At 42.5% G+C, this 19,518-nt stretch overlaps 3 protein-coding genes across 7 annotated transcripts; 1 reads left to right on the top strand and 2 right to left on the bottom strand.

The window, feature by feature from the left end:
- Positions 1-3,965: 3,965 nt before the first annotated feature.
- LOC102715850 (protein S-acyltransferase 11) lies at positions 3,966-8,154 on the bottom strand. Of its 5 annotated transcripts, none has more exons than XR_423457.3 (6): positions 7,994-8,154; positions 6,390-6,624; positions 5,956-6,254; positions 5,359-5,852; positions 4,992-5,106; positions 3,966-4,364 (listed from the first exon to the last, which is right to left on the bottom strand). XR_423457.3 is itself a non-coding variant. In XM_006652956.3 (5 exons), exons 1-4 carry the CDS (start codon positions 8,018-8,020, stop codon positions 5,361-5,363), a joined length of 1,053 nt encoding a protein of 350 aa, XP_006653019.2. In that variant the 5' UTR covers positions 8,021-8,154; the 3' UTR covers positions 3,966-4,364; positions 5,359-5,360. The 5 variants fall into 5 exon arrangements, 2 of the variants coding, with proteins under 2 accessions (XP_006653019.2, XP_006653018.2); XR_001550194.2 differs by having other exon boundaries at positions 3,968-4,797; XR_005811684.1 differs by having other exon boundaries at positions 3,968-4,797; positions 5,036-5,106.
- A 796-nt stretch (positions 8,155-8,950) lies between these two features.
- LOC102702559 (anamorsin homolog 1) lies at positions 8,951-11,451 on the bottom strand. Its single transcript, XM_006653807.3, has 8 exons — positions 11,255-11,451; positions 10,969-11,124; positions 10,170-10,324; positions 9,987-10,082; positions 9,751-9,910; positions 9,519-9,655; positions 9,358-9,432; positions 8,951-9,256 (listed from the first exon to the last, which is right to left on the bottom strand). The coding sequence occupies exons 2-8, from the start codon at positions 11,093-11,095 to the stop codon at positions 9,218-9,220; spliced, it is 789 nt and encodes a 262-aa protein (XP_006653870.1). The 5' UTR covers positions 11,096-11,124; positions 11,255-11,451; the 3' UTR covers positions 8,951-9,217.
- A 259-nt stretch (positions 11,452-11,710) lies between these two features.
- LOC102715574 (BTB/POZ domain-containing protein At3g19850) lies at positions 11,711-19,081 on the top strand. Its single transcript, XM_040523735.1, has 6 exons — positions 11,711-11,972; positions 12,103-12,211; positions 13,185-13,397; positions 14,742-15,065; positions 15,151-16,320; positions 18,304-19,081. The coding sequence occupies exons 4-6, from the start codon at positions 15,003-15,005 to the stop codon at positions 18,775-18,777; spliced, it is 1,707 nt and encodes a 568-aa protein (XP_040379669.1). The 5' UTR covers positions 11,711-11,972; positions 12,103-12,211; positions 13,185-13,397; positions 14,742-15,002; the 3' UTR covers positions 18,778-19,081.
- Positions 19,082-19,518: the final 437 nt, after the last annotated feature.

Raw genomic sequence — 19,518 nt, 5'->3', positions numbered from 1 at the left:
AACAGCTTGGCAGTAGCAAAAAAGACCATTAAAAAGCAGCGGCGAACGGCGGCAGCAGCAAGCACAAACTGAGGAAAGGACGCGGGAAACAGGAAGGAAAAGGCGAAGAGGCTGGATGAACGAACGGATCGGGCCCAGCTTGGTTCGTAGGGAGGAGGAGGAGGAGGAGCGGCGAATTCGCGGTACAAAAGCTGATTTCTGTTGGATCTGAGTGGAGGGCAGCGAGCGATGGATCGGAGGCATTATTATTTGGCGTTCATTTCAAAAAAAATATTCTTTCTTTCATTCCGTTTCTTTCTCTTCTCCTCGGTCTCCTCGAAGCAAAATTTGATAATCCAACACTTTCTTTGTTACCATTTTAATAACATTGACGGTAAAATAGAATGCCAAATAGTCGAATCCTTGTAGTGTAAAAAATCTAATCTTTTTTAAAACCGCGTACGCTTATAAACTGCCGGAGAAATGCATCTTCTTGCCAACTGTAGATAATCACAGATCTTTTCATTTTTTTAAAAACAAACGGTATATTTACAAAACAAAAATAATTTATAAATAAAAATTTTATATTTGTGTTATTATCGATTTGAAAACAAAGTCTGAAAAATAAACTAATAAAAAATCTCTAAATTAATTCTAAATTTAAAATTAAAGATTTAAAATTTGGCTTATGAACATAAACAAAAGCGAAATGATGAGACTAAAAAATGTTGTATGTCTTTAGGTTTGTATTTTAAATAGTTTTTTTTGTTATCTGTATTTATTTAAACTTTTTTTATAAAGTAATTTTACCATCCTTAGGAGGTATCAAGAGGTACAACTGTTTTCTATGTAAAATTTAGTATCTCTTGGTATCTTATGTACTTAAAACTGCTACGTCATGTATCTCCTTATGATGGAAAAAAAACTTTTTTATATAGTTTGCAGTCGTTCGACCAACAAGCCGTAGTTTTTTTTTAAGTAAATGTCAAAGTGAATTCCATCGTATATAAAAAAGATCATCTTCGGTGGATGCACGATGGATGGGATGATGAGCAGACAGACAGGAGGAGCATGTGGCATTTGGTGAATCTTTGCGCTGTAAAGACAAGCGGGGCCTCCTCTTCCTCTGCAATTCCTGTGCAGCAACACGCACGTCACGATTGAAATGAAATGAAAGAAATGATCTGAAACGAGAGATTGCTTTCCCTCCATTTCCGCTTCCTGCTCCCCTTCTTTAGCTGGGCCCTGATTGGAATTCCAAAGGAAAAGGGAAAATAACATCCTTCCCCTTCATGAACTAAGACTGTGTTACTGGCTTCCTCAAATTTACCACCGATACCAAAATCCCCACCGAAAAAAATTAAAATACCTCCGTTTTAAATATACATTATTGTTGATTTTTGGACAATAATATTTAATAATTCATCTAATAAAAAATTAAAAAATCATCTAATTAAAAAATATGCAAGTGTAATTGTTTTGTTATGATTTGTTTTATCACTAAAGGTACTCTAAACATAACTATTTTTTTGATATTTGCACTATTTTTTAAAAAATAAACCAAACGATCCAACATTATATCCAAAAGTTAACAACTGATTTGTTCACTTTGGCGCCATTTCAATATTCTCAAATTGTGTAATAACCAAATCTTGAGAATGTAATGAACTAAACAAACAATTAGCAACTCAACTCTACTAAATTTTGGTTATTCCAGAACTTTCTACCCTTAAAAATTCTACCAAAATCTGGGCAACATCTCAATCCAAACGCCACCCGATCTTACTGATTAATATTTAGCAATAAAGTGAACTAATCCCAACATGATGCATTAAAAAACAGACCAGGTACTAGTATTTGTTACCGGAGGGATTAGCCTAAGCTTTGTCGTTTGCACACATTACAGTTATTAAGCCAGAGTAGTAGTATTATACTGCCACCGTGCTGCCGGCGAGTGCCGCGGCAGCACAACGGTGGAAGCACATGGCAACATGGCGATCGATCGATTCGACGACCGGCCAACCAACTAGCCAGCCAGCCAGCCAGCCAGCCTTGCCTTTGGCCTTGGCCTCGGCCTCGCCGCACTGCTCCGTCTCTCTGCTGTCTCTCCTCCTACCGGCCGGACACGCATGGCCGGCTTTTTTTTGTGTGATTTTTACATGTTGACTTTGCAACTGCTCATTGGTAGGTCTCTCTGTCTGTCTCTCTCTTCCTATGAATATACAATACATGTATGTATGCTGCACATGCAAACAACCAGAGCACAAAATTCCACCGGAAGTAATCAAACAATGTGAGATTTGTTTAACCTCGTAAGTGTGTACGGAATCGCTGTAGTACCACGTAGCAAGACTGTAGCATGTATATGTGATCTTCCCTACTAAAATGAAGCTATTTATATCGCCCATCATTCATCCTGAAATGAAACTATTTTCACATATATTTTTATCTTAACCAATTATAAATATTCTGTGTTTTTCATTTACATTTGCTTCTCAATCAATCATAGCATTCTTGCTATTATTTTTATCTATTTTTAATACTCGTATACAACTCTATAAATAGTTATATTTTAAGATCAATAGATTATATAGAATACAGACGTAGTTCTGTACATGGCATGTGGCTGGAGAGAAAGAAAGAAGAGAGAGATGGATGCTTAATTTCATGGAGAGATGAGATCAGATGAGAGACAGAGAGTGCCCCTGCTTGTTGCTGGGACAACGTGGCATGCGATGCATTGCAAGGACATTAGATTAATTGATAAAATTTGCTTCCGATAGAAGGAAAGCATGTGAAGGAACTTTGCCGTCTTGCCCTCTTTCTCGTGATGAGTGAGTTTGGAGCGGTCCTGTCTCAGCAGTTCGACCATATGAGATCCATCTATCTCTGTCCGATCAAATGTGAAATTACACGATACGTTCACTTCAATATGAAAATGTGAAATTACACGATACATTCAATTCAATGTGAAAAATGTGAATTTACATGATAAATCCTTTTCAAATGACATCCATATGTGCATGCAAATTGCAGCATTTTCTTCATTTCTACCGTTTAGGACTGGAAATGGGCACAAATCGATCCACAAGTAATATTTTTTCAATTAAATGGACTGAGTTTTATCTTCGATATTTAATTCATTCAGTTGAACTAAAGCTAACTTAAATTACTCATAGATCACTCAGGTTTAAATCATAGAATTTAACACGGATGCTCATAATTACAGTTAATTGTTCTTTTAGTAATAAGTGATGCCCGATCGATGGCGAGAGAATCAATGTCGACTTTGTCAAATTTAAGATATAGACAGCCTAGTCTTTGAAGGTAATCATACTGGTAAGGTGTAAGTTCATATGTAAGGTGTACATTCCTAGGATTAAGTGTCTCTTTATACTATTTCACAAAACTAAGGGCTTGTTTGGGAGAGTTTTTTCTAGCTGCAGCTTTTTCTAAAAGCTGCTTCTGCTAGAAATTGTCCCAAACGGTCTACGGCTTCTGAGAATCTGGAGTTAAAGATTTTAAAACATGAACTAAGAATCTAAAAGCTGGAGAAGCTAGGCTTAGGAGTTTTTCCAGATTCTCGAAATCTAGCTAGCAAGCAGCTGGTTCTCAGAATTGAAATCTCTCCCCAACATTTGTTTGCCCTAAAACGCAGGGCAATATGCACCCTTATCTATTTAGGACTCGAGAGGGCCCATGCTCACAGCAAACTTGTCCTTGTAATCAGGGAAAACAAATCTCTTACTCCAATGCAATCTTGGATACTCCATATTCCTAAAAAAGGTAGAAAAACAAAGAAAATGGCATAACGTTTCTATTGGGGTTGCTAGCTCAGAACTGTCAGCCAGCCTCCATTCAGCACAGATAACGCAATCATCAGTAAAATAATACACTGTTGCTATGAGATGATGAAATCAATGCAGCTTGGTCAGTTGCTGTATGGCCAGGATAACCTCTGCATGTATGGTCAGACGAACCATTCAACAAACTGACGCAGGGAGCTCCCATAATTCCAAACTTTGATGATTTCATGAAAGGCCATAAGGAACAAAACTGAGGTCAAATGGTTACAAGGGCAGCAACACTAAACATGTGAGCTGCACCCCGTTACAATTTGCCATGCCAAGAGATCAATGAATGATTTACATAAATCAGGCCAAAAATGGCAAGAGGCCATGGAACAGTATATGCCACGTTTATAAGATTACCGGCCAATTTAAGATGAGTTTAGTGTATAATAAATAGTACAAAGGCAGCCGTGGGGTTTCTTTTCCTATATACATGTTAATGTGTCAACAACAAACAGATGTGGTCCAAATATTTTAACACCTTCTAGCCCCATCCAAAATCTTTGCCAGATCTCATCTTCACGTTAATTTCTCCTGCAACACCGAAGCATCAAGCTGGATCTTTTACACAGAACAAGTACTGATGATGCTCACAATTACAGATAGAGAAATTTATTGCCCCAACCATCAGTAACTCATGATTGTCCGTACTCTGTAGGTAATGAATACATTGGACCACATTGTATTTTAGCATCTGCTGAAATTGCCTCACTAAATCAATGAGAGTGAAAAGTTCCACCTCAAGACTAACGCCGACAGTAATTTTGTTTTCCTTCAAAACAAATTCCTCCTCCAGATTGTGAACTATTGTGTAAGTCTATGTTCGCCTGTACCTTCAGTTATGCAAACTAATTGGCTAGTGACTTCAAACGATAATAGTTTCCACTGTTTTAACGTTAGCAGCAAAACCATTATGACTGCAATTCCCATAAATGCCTCTTCAAATGATAATCTAAACATTCTATCACTGAAAACATGTAAATGAAACCTGCTTTAGTTCATGATTAGAATGATTTAAAAAAGATCATGTATAAATTGCATGCAGGAACTAAGCAGGTGGAAGAAATAATAATGTTATCTATAACTGTCTTACAATCATTTTCATTGCACTAAGCAAGTAAACATAATTTAAAGAAAAGTGCAATAACAAATTAGTAATACCTAGATCATTATGTAATTGTTTGCATAAAACTGTGGTCCTTAACTGAATTTTCCTTGCCTCTGAAAAATCCTCCGGCTTGGTCATAATGATGCATCTTGCATGGTTATTCGTTCCCTTAATTCAAAAAAAAAAGAAAAATGGCCATAAATACAATTAATTGAAAATCAGCAAGATGCATCATTATGAAAAAGCCAAAGGATTTTTCAGAGGCAAGGATAATTCAATTAAGGACCACAATTTTACGCAAAGAACTACATAATCCATCGGAAAAGAGAGTTGATAAAAAACGGCGTATGACATGCATGAACCAGCATATGAAATGAAGCCTCCAAGAAAAACAGTACTTGAAGAATTGTGATTGTGTACCTCTAAAGAAGTTTTGAGCTCGAATTGTCCTGTAACTTGCCAGCGTTCGAGTAGCCTGCTAATACTCTGGAAACTGAGTAGGGGCACCCAAAAAATCGAATAAGGTTTTGCACGCCTCTCTCACCATGTATGACGTTCGGCGAATTTAAACGGTTAAGGTATGTATTTCCTTCATATATATAACTAAGTTGCTGGAACAGCAGCACACCTATACCAGCATTAACTGATAGACTAGCAAATGCAAGATATACCGTAATTAGACCCCTTGCTGACAAGAAGAATGCAGAGCTTGTCAAGGTACCAATAATCTCTATTAGCATCTTCATATAACCCATTGAACGACGAGTTGATGCTAGACCTTCAAAATCTAGTGGGGGCCATATACGATAACTTGCATAGATGGTCATACCAGCAGCATAACTACAACTAATGACCACAGAAATAAGAAAAATTACAAAAGATCGGTGATTTGAAGTTCCCACGCAGTTCCCGATCTGCAGGTGGGCACAGAAAAAGGAAACAAATAAAGTCAAGTCAAATAAGTAAAAAAAAAACTGTACAACATAATGGAACTTAGTTTAGAGTTGTCAAACTTACAAATGGGCAATGATGATCCATGTCTACTATGCACATTTTGCAAGATCGGCAGTGATGTGCTCTTGGGGGCTTTGGTTTACTACAGTATGTACAGAAGGTATAATTCTCCAGATCATTTTTCCCAACCATGGGATAGCTTCCCCATCGCATGTCCGCAGGTGCACCAGCAGATTTAAAAGAGGCCAAGCCATAACTTATGATGGTAAATACAGCTAGCAGAGCTGTTAATATGCAATGAAAGATGCCACAAAAAGTGCTGATCGAGAAAATGACTGGATATACCGCCCAAACCCCACCACCTGTGAAACAACAAGATTAAGTAAAGCAATAATCATATAGAACAGCAGCACAGATCACATGAATAAAGAAAAAACATGGAGAGGTCAAGATGTAAAGTTCTATCTAAAGATGATAACAGAGATTTGGAACCTTACATATGACGAAGAGCATGAAGAGGATAAGCACAGTCACAAAGAACCTATCCCGGAAATTCCTCCAGTGAGAGAAGCATATACTGTCAGGTTTTCTTGAGGTTTGGTTACTTTGTGTGATTGCTCCACACCAGCCACACTTAAAAACAGGTGCATAACTTGCAAAAATAAGACGGAGTCCACATCCCCAGCAAGTAGCCTCATGATCTTCTGGTATGGATGTTACACATTGCTCTACCTAAATGGAAGGATAATTGCGATTAGTGCACTACTGCAGAGAATAGTAGTCCAATTTAAAACAGCTCATTATATTTCATATCATTTCCTCTCTGAAAACTGTCACACAAGACTTATGTATTGCTTCCATCAAGAAACTTAAAGAATATCATTTTTGTTGCTGAGCTGGAGCAGTGGATGCTATACTCCCTCTATTTCAAAATATAGGGTGTATTTTGTTTTGTTAAGACAAGGGTTCGACAAAGATTATTATATTAGGATATAACTTTTATGAAACAAAATTGATATTATTATATTCGTATCAAAAGTACTTTTTTATGATTATACTTTTGTGGCACATAAGTGATATATTAATAAAGTAACCTTTGGTCAAACCATTGTCCTAACGAAACAAAATACACCCTATATTTTGAAATGGAGGAAGTATGAGTTTTTTCCCCAGCAAGTTTTCCCATGAGACCATAGTGCAGACATCACAGCATCGCGTACCCGTTTTAAGTTAAAGAAAGTCAACAGAATTGCAATCATGTGTTATAAATGATGTTCAGTGTCAAAACAATTAACTGATCACTTTGTGTAAAAGAACTGATTAATTTCTCAAATGTATTTAAAATTAAATGACTATAGTTGCGTATCTCTATGTTCTTTCTGAAGGCAAACTGAACCTTTTTTTAAGTTGCAAGTGCCTGTTTCAGAAGATTTACCAACAAAAGATAGACTAGTAATTCTCAGAGGAACATGGTTGTAATACATCATGTCAGGTTACCACAGATAATATCTGTATATCTGAATTGCATTACAACATAGTTGATCATGGTCCTCTTCTGGTGCTATCTTTGGCCTGAACAACAAAGCTATGTTGCTAAAGCCAAAGTCGTTATCCAGACCAACCGAAATACTAAAAATCACTACAGCAGTGTTGCTTACTTGCTTATCAGAGATCAGTTACTTGGTAGAGCATTTGGCCACCCATTATTTGAATCCCATATGGCTTTATAAAGACATATCTTTTCAACAAAATAAACCAATCAAATGAGTGATAGAGGACAACCCAAGCTCCTGAAAGGATAAACCCCCAAGCTCACAATCCATCTGGATGTGCCAATTACCCAAAGAACCACCCTGAGACAGTGAGGCCCTGACCCATTATTATCCTAGGCTAGAAATCCCCTCGCGTGTTGGCAACAGAGACCAAAAAGGATGGGTGCAAAACTTCGCAAGACCAAGCCTACGGTTTTTACAAATCAGACGCCATGATGCTCCCAATCATTGAACCAATTCGCGCCCCCCAAAACCGCCATCCATCCGCGCAAGAGCAGCACGGAACCTCTACGCAGCCAGCAAAAAAGAACAGGACGCGGCGGGCAAACCTCGAGCAGCGGCTGCTGCTGCTCCATCGCGGCGACGCGGATCCACCGGAGGAGACGGGGACGCCTCGGATCGGAGGAGCCGAGGCCTAAGAGGGGCGAGGCGGTGGTTGGGAAATCCGCACGACTCTGGAGTAGAGACGAAGGCGGAGAAAATATTTCGGTTGTGTTTTTCCGCGAAGGGTTCCTTCGATAAAAAAGAAGGGAAGCTAAAAAAAAAAAGCTGTAAAGAGTAAAGAAAAAGAATTGCTTCATGGGCTCTTTAACTTTTTTTTTTTTCAAAATTTGCTACGGGACATCGAAAAACGTGTAATCAGCCGGTGGACACCATAAGATCGTAAATTTGTTGCAGGGTATCAAAAAAATGTGATAATTAGTTGGGAAACATTTCGGTCATTATTTTATTAATTTTGGAGTCAAAAATTTTAAAAATGGCAAGATTGCCCTCGGTGGCCGGGTCGCCGCCATCCTCGCCGGCTGGGTCGCCGCCTGCTAAGTCGCCCTATAGGCTAGATCTCGGGTGTGGTGCGACGTCGCGACCGACTAGATTTAGTTCGATCGGACTTAGTCAGTATAATAGGTGGCACTGAGGGCAATCTCGTCATTTTTAAAATTTTTGACTCCAAAAATAATAAAATAATAGTCAGAGTGTCTATCAGCTAATTACCATATTTTTATATTTTTATGTGATCTTATGGTGTCCACCAGCTAATCAGCTAATTAAGTGTTTTTTCATGCCTTATAGCAAATTTTGTCTTTTTTTTCTGTAAAAGTATTTGGCGCTTACCATGTATTCCATCTAGTATTTGGCGCTTAACATGCCATTTGTTAAGGGGTCCCTTGCTGGAATAAACACCCCATGATATGGGTTGTACGATTGATTGTATATCATCTGTTTATATGTAAGTTCGCTTCTGCATCTTGCAAGTTGCAAGATCTACAGAGAGCAGAGACGTGTGGTTTGACAGTTTCACAAGTAAACAATACTGCAATATTTTCTCATAAAAGTTACACATATCCTCAAACAGAACGCATAGGCGACTCACACTCACACCTGAACCTGGGAACCAGAAAGTGTGTGATAATTAGCAGGAACTACTACGGGTGTGTCCTCTTTTTTCCCTCAATCACACCCATACTTGACCAGCAACTTTAACATTCTAACGAACGAACAAATTGAAGAAGCCAAATCCTATCTGCTGCTGTCGCTGATGTTCCCTTGTATCATCACATGTCAGCCGCAAGGAAGTTGCCAGGCAGTGAGATCTGCCAATCAGAGAACAATGAGTTAGTCTCTTCAAAACAAGTTCAACTGACATCTTGGTGCTCCCAAGAATCAAGAATTTAGGGCCAGGGGAGATAATTACCTTCTCACCCGGCTTGAATGGTGGTAGACCTTTGTACGGGCAAGTACCACATCGAAATGCATCTCCCAACCCACACTGCAATTATCATTTCACGATTCGCACCGATAAGCACAAAGGAACACAACAAAAGGTGAAGAACACTTTAAAACAGTTTAACTCACATTGCCACAAGCTGATTGAGGGTTGTTGATCTGTTCCAATGTAAGATTTAGTTTCTCCACCTTCTCCTCAGCCTCAGCCCTGCCACATGTACAGTTCTTGCATGCCTTCCTGGTGGCTCCCACCTCACAATCCCCAACTGGTAAAACATATGCAAACCTTTAGTACATAATACACATTAAGTAAATCTGCTTTATAGATATTGGACAAAGTTGAAATGCTATAGAACAGTACCAACTGGAAGTTCTGGTTTCTTCAAATCGTCCTCAGTCAAGAGGCTGTCTTCATCGATCAGTTCAGAATCATCATCAATCTGAATCTTTAGAAGACCCTTTGTAGCTTTCTTGAGGGGGAAGGAAGAACCCATGCTCCAAGAGGCCTTCTTTGCCTTAATCTGCATGTGACTGTTAGCACTAGAAAGTATGACTGCACAGAAGCATTAACACACATTGTGGCACTAGATCACTCACAGTAACAGAATGTTCGCTATCCTGTGAGCTTGCCGCAGAAGCTTGCACTTCAACAAATCCTCCTAACAGTAGCTTGCGTTCAATATGGTTATTGGGCTAATGATGAGAAGATCAGAAAATCAGGGGTGCAAATTAAACATTACAAGATAAAGTATATTGACAAAACAGTATAGAGTTACATACATCCTGATCAGACGTGGAACTCTGTACAAGCACCATGCCTCCAGCTTTAAGAACCCGGTTAATTTCAGTTATGAACTGATCACCCAAGTTTTCCACTTTCTTAATGACAGCAAGAACAGAACCAACTGATGCATCATCGAAAGGCAACTTCCCACCTGAACCATGCCAACATGAAATATTCAAAACATGCTTATGACAAACCAAACTGTATACAAGGATAATGTGTACTGAAGCATAACATAAATTGAAACTGAACATATAACAAAGCAAAGCAGTGTATCAACTTTAGGGTCCGAATTTTGGAATATAGTAGTCACTGGTAAGAAATGCAATTGTATATCACCACTAGATGAATTAGATAATCGATACAGGGAGATGTTTTCCAATATTTTCTCCTCATAACTAATGTGGGTATATGAAACTCCTTTTTCTATCTCATAAGTTCTCTCTCTGTGGTCTAAGTGGTGAAATGAATCTACATGGGAATTAGCACATGAAGCATAATAACATGGGTCGTCACTCGTCAGAAACTAGATAGCAATGGTGAGCTCCAAACAGGCTTCTGAAGGAACTACCATGAATTTATTGAAATGTTGCGATTTGTGGAGTTGGAACAGATCATAGCCAGCACAGGACAAACGATTGTAACAGGTTAGGCACAATTCTAGATTGAATCCAAACACGCAAAATCCTAATCCGAGTATACGGTTCAATATTCAAACAAGAAAACTGTTAACATTCGATGTAAAAGCTCCATATCATAGCAGGAAAGGGAAAAACAAGACGCCGATAAGCTCACCAAGCGACGCGCACTGCGTGACGACGACCACCTCCTCCCGCGAGACCCCCGCGGCGGCCGCCAGATCCCCCACCGCGCGGAGCGGCAACGCCAGCTCGTCCGTCACCGCAAGCGCCGCTGCCGCCATCGATTTCAGGTTGACGCACCTCGCACCACCTGCAACCGCAAGCGGAAACCAAACCAACCCTCGCCCTCAGAACGCGATCGATCAACCGGTGGGAGCATGCAAACAGGAACCAGATCGAAACAACCAGCAGCCGATTCAACCCGCCTACGGTATTTATACCTGAATCTGCCGCCGTGGGCGATGGAGAGGAAGACGGAGACGAAGACCCGCGGCGCCGCAAGAGCGATTTGGGGGAAGCGAATTTGGGTTTGGGTTTCCTACGTAAGAGGAGGAGGGGGAGGAGGTAATTTGGGGAGACGAAGAAGAAATGCTCGCGGTTTAGTGCGCCTCTCGAAGCTTCCTGATTAAACTAATCACGTGTCGCCTTTCTCGTCGAGACGGCGGCGGCGACGCGGAGGGAGGAGGCGATGCCGCCGCGGGGAATGGTCGGCGAGTCGACGTGGGCCGCCTCCTCTTCTCTGGCCCAACTGAGCAGGCACGCAGGCCGCATCGTTCTTGGGCCATCAGCCCATCTGACGACGAGATGGGCCTCGCCGCTGATTCCGAGTTTGGTTGGGGTTCCAGATTCGGGGTTCCAGTGCGTGTGAAGCGGCGAGACCGGCGGGCGGCCGGCGGCCGTGGCGTCGGCGAGAGGATGGCGACGCAAAGACACGCGTGCCGTGCGTGCGCACATCACGACGGCGCGGCGCGCGTCGTGGCGTTGGACTGATCGGCCGGCCGCGGCGTGGGGGCGGATCCGTGACTTGGTTTACGCGGGCACGAGCACGAGGGGCGCCTGCCGCCTGCCGGCGTCGCGACGCGCGCGACCTGCAGACCCGGGAGGCCGTCGCCATTCCTCTCGCAGGCTGGCGCGGGCAGATCTCGTTTACCTCGTGAGGTGAACCCCTTCCTCGTTTTCATCTTCTCATGCGTACATGGCGGCTTTGCTTTCTCCTGCATGCATGTAGTTCACTTGCCTTCTCAAACGTTGGTGTTCATGTATTTCGGGACTGAATCTTCAAATGCAGGGGAGAATCTTATAATTAAACTGTCTCTCGGATCCAGAAACAACTATAATCTGCCCAGGTTGTCTTCAAATTTCAGAATTTTCAGCATCAACTCTGAAGTCTGAACAATGTAAGTTTTTTTTCCTCGCTAGCCAAGCATCCACAAAAAACATCAAATAGCTAGCAATTAACTGAATTAATGGTAATGAGAGGAAAAAAGTGGCTGTAGAGTACGGCATTTCTCTATCATCTTTGATCTCTCTTGCACTCGTGAGCCACACTGGCAGATGATGCCGTGGCGTCGCGGGAAAGGGAATCAATCGCTTATCCAATTCAGTTGGCGAGTGGACACCAAAAGAACATTCATCTCCACTCCCCAAAACCATATTTTAGCCATTTGCCAACCTATGGCTGTCTCCCAAACGCCTCTCCCGTGATCAATCCACGGGAATAATTGCCGTGAAATGTGGATATCTGTTAGGCATATGTATATATATACCTGTCTTCATACAGGTCACTAGTTACCAATTTTCTGATGCTGCTACTGTTCTTGATATCGATTGCTATTGATTGTAGATTTACTTCTCGAGACACCAAAAAAACAGTTGCCACAGTAGCAAAATAGTATTATCTCCGTTTCATAATATAAGATATTTGATTTTTTTGGTTGCAACGTTTGACCATTCGTCTTATTCAAAAATTTTGGTACAAATATAAAAAATTACAAGTCATGCTTAAAGCTCTTTTAATAATAAAGTAAGTCACAAACAAAATAAATAATATTTCTATATTTTTAAATAAGACGAATCGTTAAACATTATAACCAAAAAACTCAAATATCTTACATTATGAAATGGAAGGAGTATGTTTTTTAGTCAGGTCAGCTAAAAGATAGGCCAACCAAAACTGTGAGTACCATGTCTTTGATGTGTTAACTCGGTGTATTTAAATTTTTAATTTTTATGTAAATGCGTCGAATTTGAATTCCTCGAATGAGGTGTTCAATTCAATATATACTCTCCTGGTCCGAAACAGTCAAAACTAATTCAGGGCCAGGTTTTGTCTGATCAAGCACGAACTGACCATACTCTTCTACTCCCTAGGTGGTTGATTTCTACAGTAACCACATTGGATGTACTTGATGGTGGTATTAACACTGCACATGTTGGAGTTGCTTCGCGCCTGATGATAAACTAACACGAGTGGCATTTCTCTGGCACTTGTGAGCGGATTCCTTAGCTAGTCGTACGTACCGCTGCTCCCTGCTGTTCTCGCCGTGCTAAGCTTGGATGCATCTGCAGCAATATATTATCACGGTATTCGTCCTGACCCTCTGAATTTCTGTCGATAAGATTATAATAGTGGACTATTCTGTACCTACCTTTCAATTGATTTGTCTCTTAGTTAGCTCATGTATTTAGATCACTATATCGGCTAACCTGATATTAGAGATCCTAAACATCTGAACATGAACAGCTAAACTCTTGGCAAATCTTCCCATGCTTTCTTCTATTAGTATGGGCAGTCGACAGCTCAGCCTGAACTAGAAGATGTTGTTTTGCATGTTTGTTCTTCTTCTTGTTTGAAGGTTCTTGAGCTACGTCCATTAATATGTCACCAAAAAAGGTAGTAGCAATGGTCCATACTCCATCCTCCTCATCTTTTGATATGATGAACACTTTAGGTCACACATAATTTAAGCATGAAAGGAGGCTCCTCTCCAACTCCCACATGGAATATGATAAGCCTGTGACTGTGAGCACCAGTAAAACTCCAAAGCCCACTTCTTAGGGGGAAGACAATACCAAAACCTTGAGTAGCCTAAGCCATATCAAATTGCCAATATGACAACCCTGGCATAATAAGTTTTTGGAGCACTAGAGCCATTGCAATTGCACCAGCTCCTGACAGAGCACACATGCCTGAACAAATGTCACGGCCTCTCTCTCTCTCTCTCTATCTCTCTCACACACACAGAGAGTGATTAATTAATTTATTACATTGGAGGGGCCATGTGTCCTTAACACTCTAAGCTTGTTTTTCAGCACAGAATTTTCAACTCTGCTATAGCCATAGAATGTCTGTGTTAGGCTATAGGGATTAGCTAGGGAGCAAAAAGATAAAGATAACTCATGTAACAGCTAGTTCATTTTTCATCCTGCAAAATGCTGGTCCTTGCCTAGCCACAGAATTTTTACTGCACTTCGACTGTCAATTGGTATTGCTAGTCCCAACATGAACTAGAGTAACAGTACATGAGAAGGTTGCATGGCTACAGTTTGTTGCGTGCTCTGATGTCAAGTTGGTGACATGTTGCCAATCAACTCCAGCCAGGCGCACTAGCAATCTAGCATCCATTTGCTGAATCATTTCCTTGAGCAGTGCAAACGCTCAATCCATATTTGCTATGATCAAGATCTCTCTGTCCCTCTGTTTCTTTCTTCTCTTTTTTTCTATATTTTAGATGAGATCTCTCTGTTTTGGAACAGAACAAGGGATGTTTTTGTTTGTTTGCTCTAGTGCCTTTTGAAGGCAGGGGTCCTTTTTTCCCTTCATTCTTTGAACTGCATGCAGAGCCCATCAGGGCAGCATTGAAGAGTGGAGAGTTCAGAGAACCTGTTGCCTACCCAGACCAAAACTTGTTTTTGTTTTCTTCTCAGGGATCATGAGGTGCTCCTCCAACTTCCATATCTCTTCACAGGACACATGCACTCATGTAATGTAGTACTACTCTACACTGTTAGCTTGTGAGCTGTGACTGTATCTGCCTTGAGGTCCCAAGCGACTGAACTGAGGCAGCAACCAAGCGAGTGAAGCAAATCTTCCCAATTCTCACCTGCTCCTAGATACTATTATACTCCGTTCTCTTCAGTGCCATCGCCTCCATTTCTCTCTCTCCCTTTCTCTCTCGAGAGAGAGCCATGAATGAGCTCTGCGACCTCAAGGTGCACATCAATGGCCATCACACGCTTCTTCTTCATCAGGTACGTGTGCCCTGCGAATTAAGGAATCATCTTTTCTTGCTGCTAATCAAATCACAGCAATTGACGTTGTTTCATATACATACAGAGCGTCATGTGTGCATTTTCGGGGAGGTTGAGGACAATGGTAACGCATGAGAGGAGGAAGAAGAAGACGAGCCGAGTGGAGGCCTTGTCCGTGAAGCTCACGGACTTCCCAGGCGGCGCCGAGGGGTTCGAGCTCGTGGCCCGGTTCTGCTACAGCAATGGCCGCGTCCCGCTCTGCCCGTCCAACCTCCCAGTCCTGCACTGCGCCGCCGTGTACTTGGAGATGACCGATGAGGCGTGCACCTGCAACCTCCTGACCCAAGCAGAGGCCTTCGTGGACGGGCTCTACTACTGGACCTGGGCCGACGTGCTCACCGCCGTCAAGAGCTGCGAGCCCTTTGCGGCCGCGGCCGACGCCTCCGGTCTCCTCGAGAAGCTCATCTCCGCGCTGTTCTCCAAGATCACCGCCAATCCGGAGACGCCTGTCGCCGCCGCGGCCGTGGGTACGCCGAACCGCTCGTCGTCGTCGTGCTCCTCGTCGCCGGACACGCTGGGCTTCGGGCGGTCGTCGTCCACAAAGACGCCGGATTCGATGAAGCCGTGCTTCGCCAGGGAGTGGTGGTTCGACGACATGACGTCGCTGTGCCCGCAGACCATCGAAAAGGTGATGAGAGTGCTCGGCTGCTACGGCATCGAGAACAAGAACCTGATCCTGACGCGCTTCCTGCTGCATTATCTCCGCGCCGCCACGCGGAGGCCGGCGCTGTGCAAGGAGGGCGGCGGCCTCGCCGGCCTCGCCGACACGGCCGTGCACGGCGTGGCGCTCGTCGGGGGCACCGCGTTCTCGTGCCGGGGCCTCTTCTGGGTGCTGAGGATCGTGTCGGCGGTGGGGCTGAGCAAGGAGTGCAGGCACAAGCTCGAGAGGCTCATGGGCCTGATGCTGGACCAGGCCACGCTCGACGACCTCCTCGTCTCTGGCGACGACGGCGGCGTGTACGACGTGAATCTGGTCATGCGGCTGGTCAGGGTTTTCGTGAGCTCCGAGGAGGAGGCCGACTTGCCGTCGCAGCGGATGAGGAAAGTGGGTAGGCTTGTCGACAAGTACCTCGGTGAGATCTCGCCGGACCATGGCCTGAGGGTGTCCAAGTTCCTCGCCGTCGCCGAGAGCCTGCCGGACTCGGCGCGGGAATGCTACGACGGAGTATACAGGGCATTGGACATCTACCTTGAGGTAATTAAGATATCACCATATATGAAATGGAGTTCATACTTTTCAGGGAAAAAAACAATCTTTCAGTAGTAGTGTGTGAAATTAATTTTCTCAAGTGAAATAAAATGTTAAATTTCATCGTAGCAACTGTTAAGACTGTTCAACTATTTTAGTTCATGATTGGTAACATGATTGATAGGCTGTTGAAAAGGTTGATGCTATTGAGTGGCTAATGATAGGGGCAGTACCATTCTAGTCTCTGGTTAGTGGAACTAGTAAAATTCCGCATGCTAAGATAAAATCTACCGTTGTGCATGGGACAAATGGCATTTTGGTTGTTAGGTAAAGCATCCAAATTTATATTATGGAAAATTCGACACGAATCCTGTATTCACTCTGTAGGAGTACCTATTAGCTGGATTCTGAGGTTTACCTGCTCTGCTCTGAGCTTCTGACTTCGTGATTGATTGATCATGACTGGGTGGTGACATGCTGTAGGCAGTTTTGGGCACCGGGATTTTCACCTGACAGTGAATAGGAGCATTCTCTCACATTATGATTGGGGCCATGATGACTGATGAGTTTCCGAAGTACTAGTACTCCAATAGGAAGTTGGAATGTTGATTAACACTGGGGAGAACTGTGATAAGGTCAATAATTCGGGATTTAGGAAATTAGGTAGTGCTATTTTGCTGTGCTGAGATTAATAACAGGCTTATGGCTAGATATTAACATTTCAGTCTTATCGTCCATACAGTTATTCGAACTTTTGCCACGGACATGCTATTCCTCCAGGGTTTTACATTTCTCTCTTTTTGTTCTGTAACAACTTCGTTGCAAAACTAGTTTTTCTTTTTCTTAGGCACTTCATAAATGTGTTCCCAATATGCTGGTGGCTGTTCTTGTCTGGTCTTTTACAAAGCATTGAGTATAGTTTGATAGTACTATCATGGGACACTAATGATGGACACACATATCGCCCAGTACATTGTATTATGGGTAAAACAATTTATTTCTCCAATCTCCATTTGCCTTTTAACCCTTTTGCACTATGCAGTGAGAGCTTTTGGTTCCTCAGATCTGAAACCTTATCAGGCCACAAAACATTCCTGTCCTACCACTGTCCTAACCACAGAAGTTTGATCCTATTTCAACAAAAATGACAACTTGTTTCAAAATCATAAAATCAATCAATTCAACTTACTGAAACTTACAATGTATTAATCACATAGTTAACCTCAGGAATTGTTTGCAGCATTTCTCACATCTGTATCACACTTTTTCCTGTGGCCCTTGTTTCTTCACAGTTGCAGAGTTGGCAACTCTATAGTGTAGACACAGCTACTTTTTCTGACATAGCTGTTTCAAGCTTTATTTGCATGCATGCAGACGTAAACTTTAACCTTTTTCCATGTTTGCGTTGCACTTTTGATCCATGATACTGTCGTTAGCCCATAAACATTGGTGACCATTCGTCTTGGCCAACTGATCATTTTGCTACTGAGATCTCGCCAAATTGTTTATCAGCAATGAAACCTAGGGAAGCTTTAACAAATGCCCGGTCTGCCCAGATTTTGCCTTTATCCTGGCTTTGGTGCTTTCTATGTGCAAATGGCCATTCTTTATCACATTCCTCTCCTCTCCTACATGTTTGTGCTTTCTGTTCTCCATCGCATCCACTGCCTTTCTCCCATGCGTGGTAACCCGCGCGCAAAAGGAGCTAAACAATTCTTTAATTCTGTCTGCGATGCACATCTCTTCTTTTCGTGCTGCTCCTTGACATTATGTAATGTGATTAGCTGCATGCATGATCAAGCTTGATTAATTGTGCTCAAATTAACAGCGAGTAAAATGCAGCATTTACCATTGACCAATATGTTTGAACTGGTGTTTTGCTAACGAAACTTTGCTGAATTTTCTGCAGATTAAATAACTGAATGCTGCTGATGAAACTTAGCTGAATTTTCTGCAAATTAACTGAATTTCTTGCATGCTTACGTGCAGTCTCACCCGACGCTGACCATCGAGGAGCGGACGACGCTGTGCCGGTGCCTCAACTACGAGAAACTGACATTGGAGGCGTGCAAGGATCTAGCCAAGAACCGGAGGATCCCGCCGGGGATCGCCGTGCAAGCGTTGGGCTCGCAGCAGTCAAAGCTCCAGATCAGGCCCGCCGCCGCCGTTGCGAAGGGCGCCGGTGGCAGGCCTGACCCGTCACAGACGCCGAGGAAGGTCGTCGTCGGCGGCGGCGGCGGGCGCGCCAGAAGCGTGGACCTGGACTCCATGGACGAGAAGGAGCTGCTCAAGCTGAACCTGCAGAAGATGCAGAACCGGGTGGTGGAGCTGGAGAGAGCGTGCAAGGAGATGCGAGGGCAGATGTCCAAGATGGCCAAGGGCGGCAGGTCGTCGTCGCTCGCCGCCGCCGCCGCCTCCTCCTGCCACCAGACCGGCGGCAGAGGCTTGCCTAGACTGTGTTAATGGATCAAGCAGTAACACTATTCTTCTTCTTCTTCTTCTTCTTTTGGTCAATTAAGACTGCCACCACATAGCTTGCCTTAATTTTCACTTGTAAAGTTGATGATCCAGTGCATTAATTGAGCCCCCTTTTGATTTTCCATTTGGTGTTTTGTGTTTGCTGTGCGTAAGATAGAGAGAGATGAGGAGGAGCAAGATTGACAGGGGATGTAAATTATTTTTGTTCACCGCTGTCTCTTTGCTGCATGATTTTCTTTCTTGTATTCTTTTTCTGTAACTGGGCATGTTTAGTTTCACAAAACACAGTATAGAGTATTAAATATAATTTTAAAAAATAACTAATTGTACAGTTTGAAAGAAATATGTGAGACGAACCTTTTGGGCCTATAATTAGCCATAACTAATACAGTACTTACATGTGCTGATGGCGAAATAATTAGGCTTAAAAAATTATCTCGTGGTTTTCTAACATCTTTTAATTAGTAACCAAAATAGTACTTCAATATCCGATCAAATATATATTTAACCTAATTTTTTCGTGAACTAAACAGACACTTAAGGTGATTTGATCTCATAATTGATTTGGTCTCATAATTACAGTGCAGCTTTTGGATGTACAGTACCTGGCACCATTTGCCATTTTTTCTCAGCTCGATCAGCTGTTTACTTCTGGGTGGCTCCTCTTCCCTCTCCTCCCTTCACATTGCAATCCTACGTGACATTTTACTTGTTAAGAGACATATA

The sequence above is a fragment of the Oryza brachyantha genome, chromosome 4, assembly GCF_000231095.2.
Source record: "Oryza brachyantha chromosome 4, ObraRS2, whole genome shotgun sequence".
NCBI lineage: Eukaryota > Viridiplantae > Streptophyta > Magnoliopsida > Poales > Poaceae > Oryza > Oryza brachyantha.
Note: the sequence above shows the minus strand (reverse complement) of the source record. Positions and strands in the feature narration are given on the sequence as shown.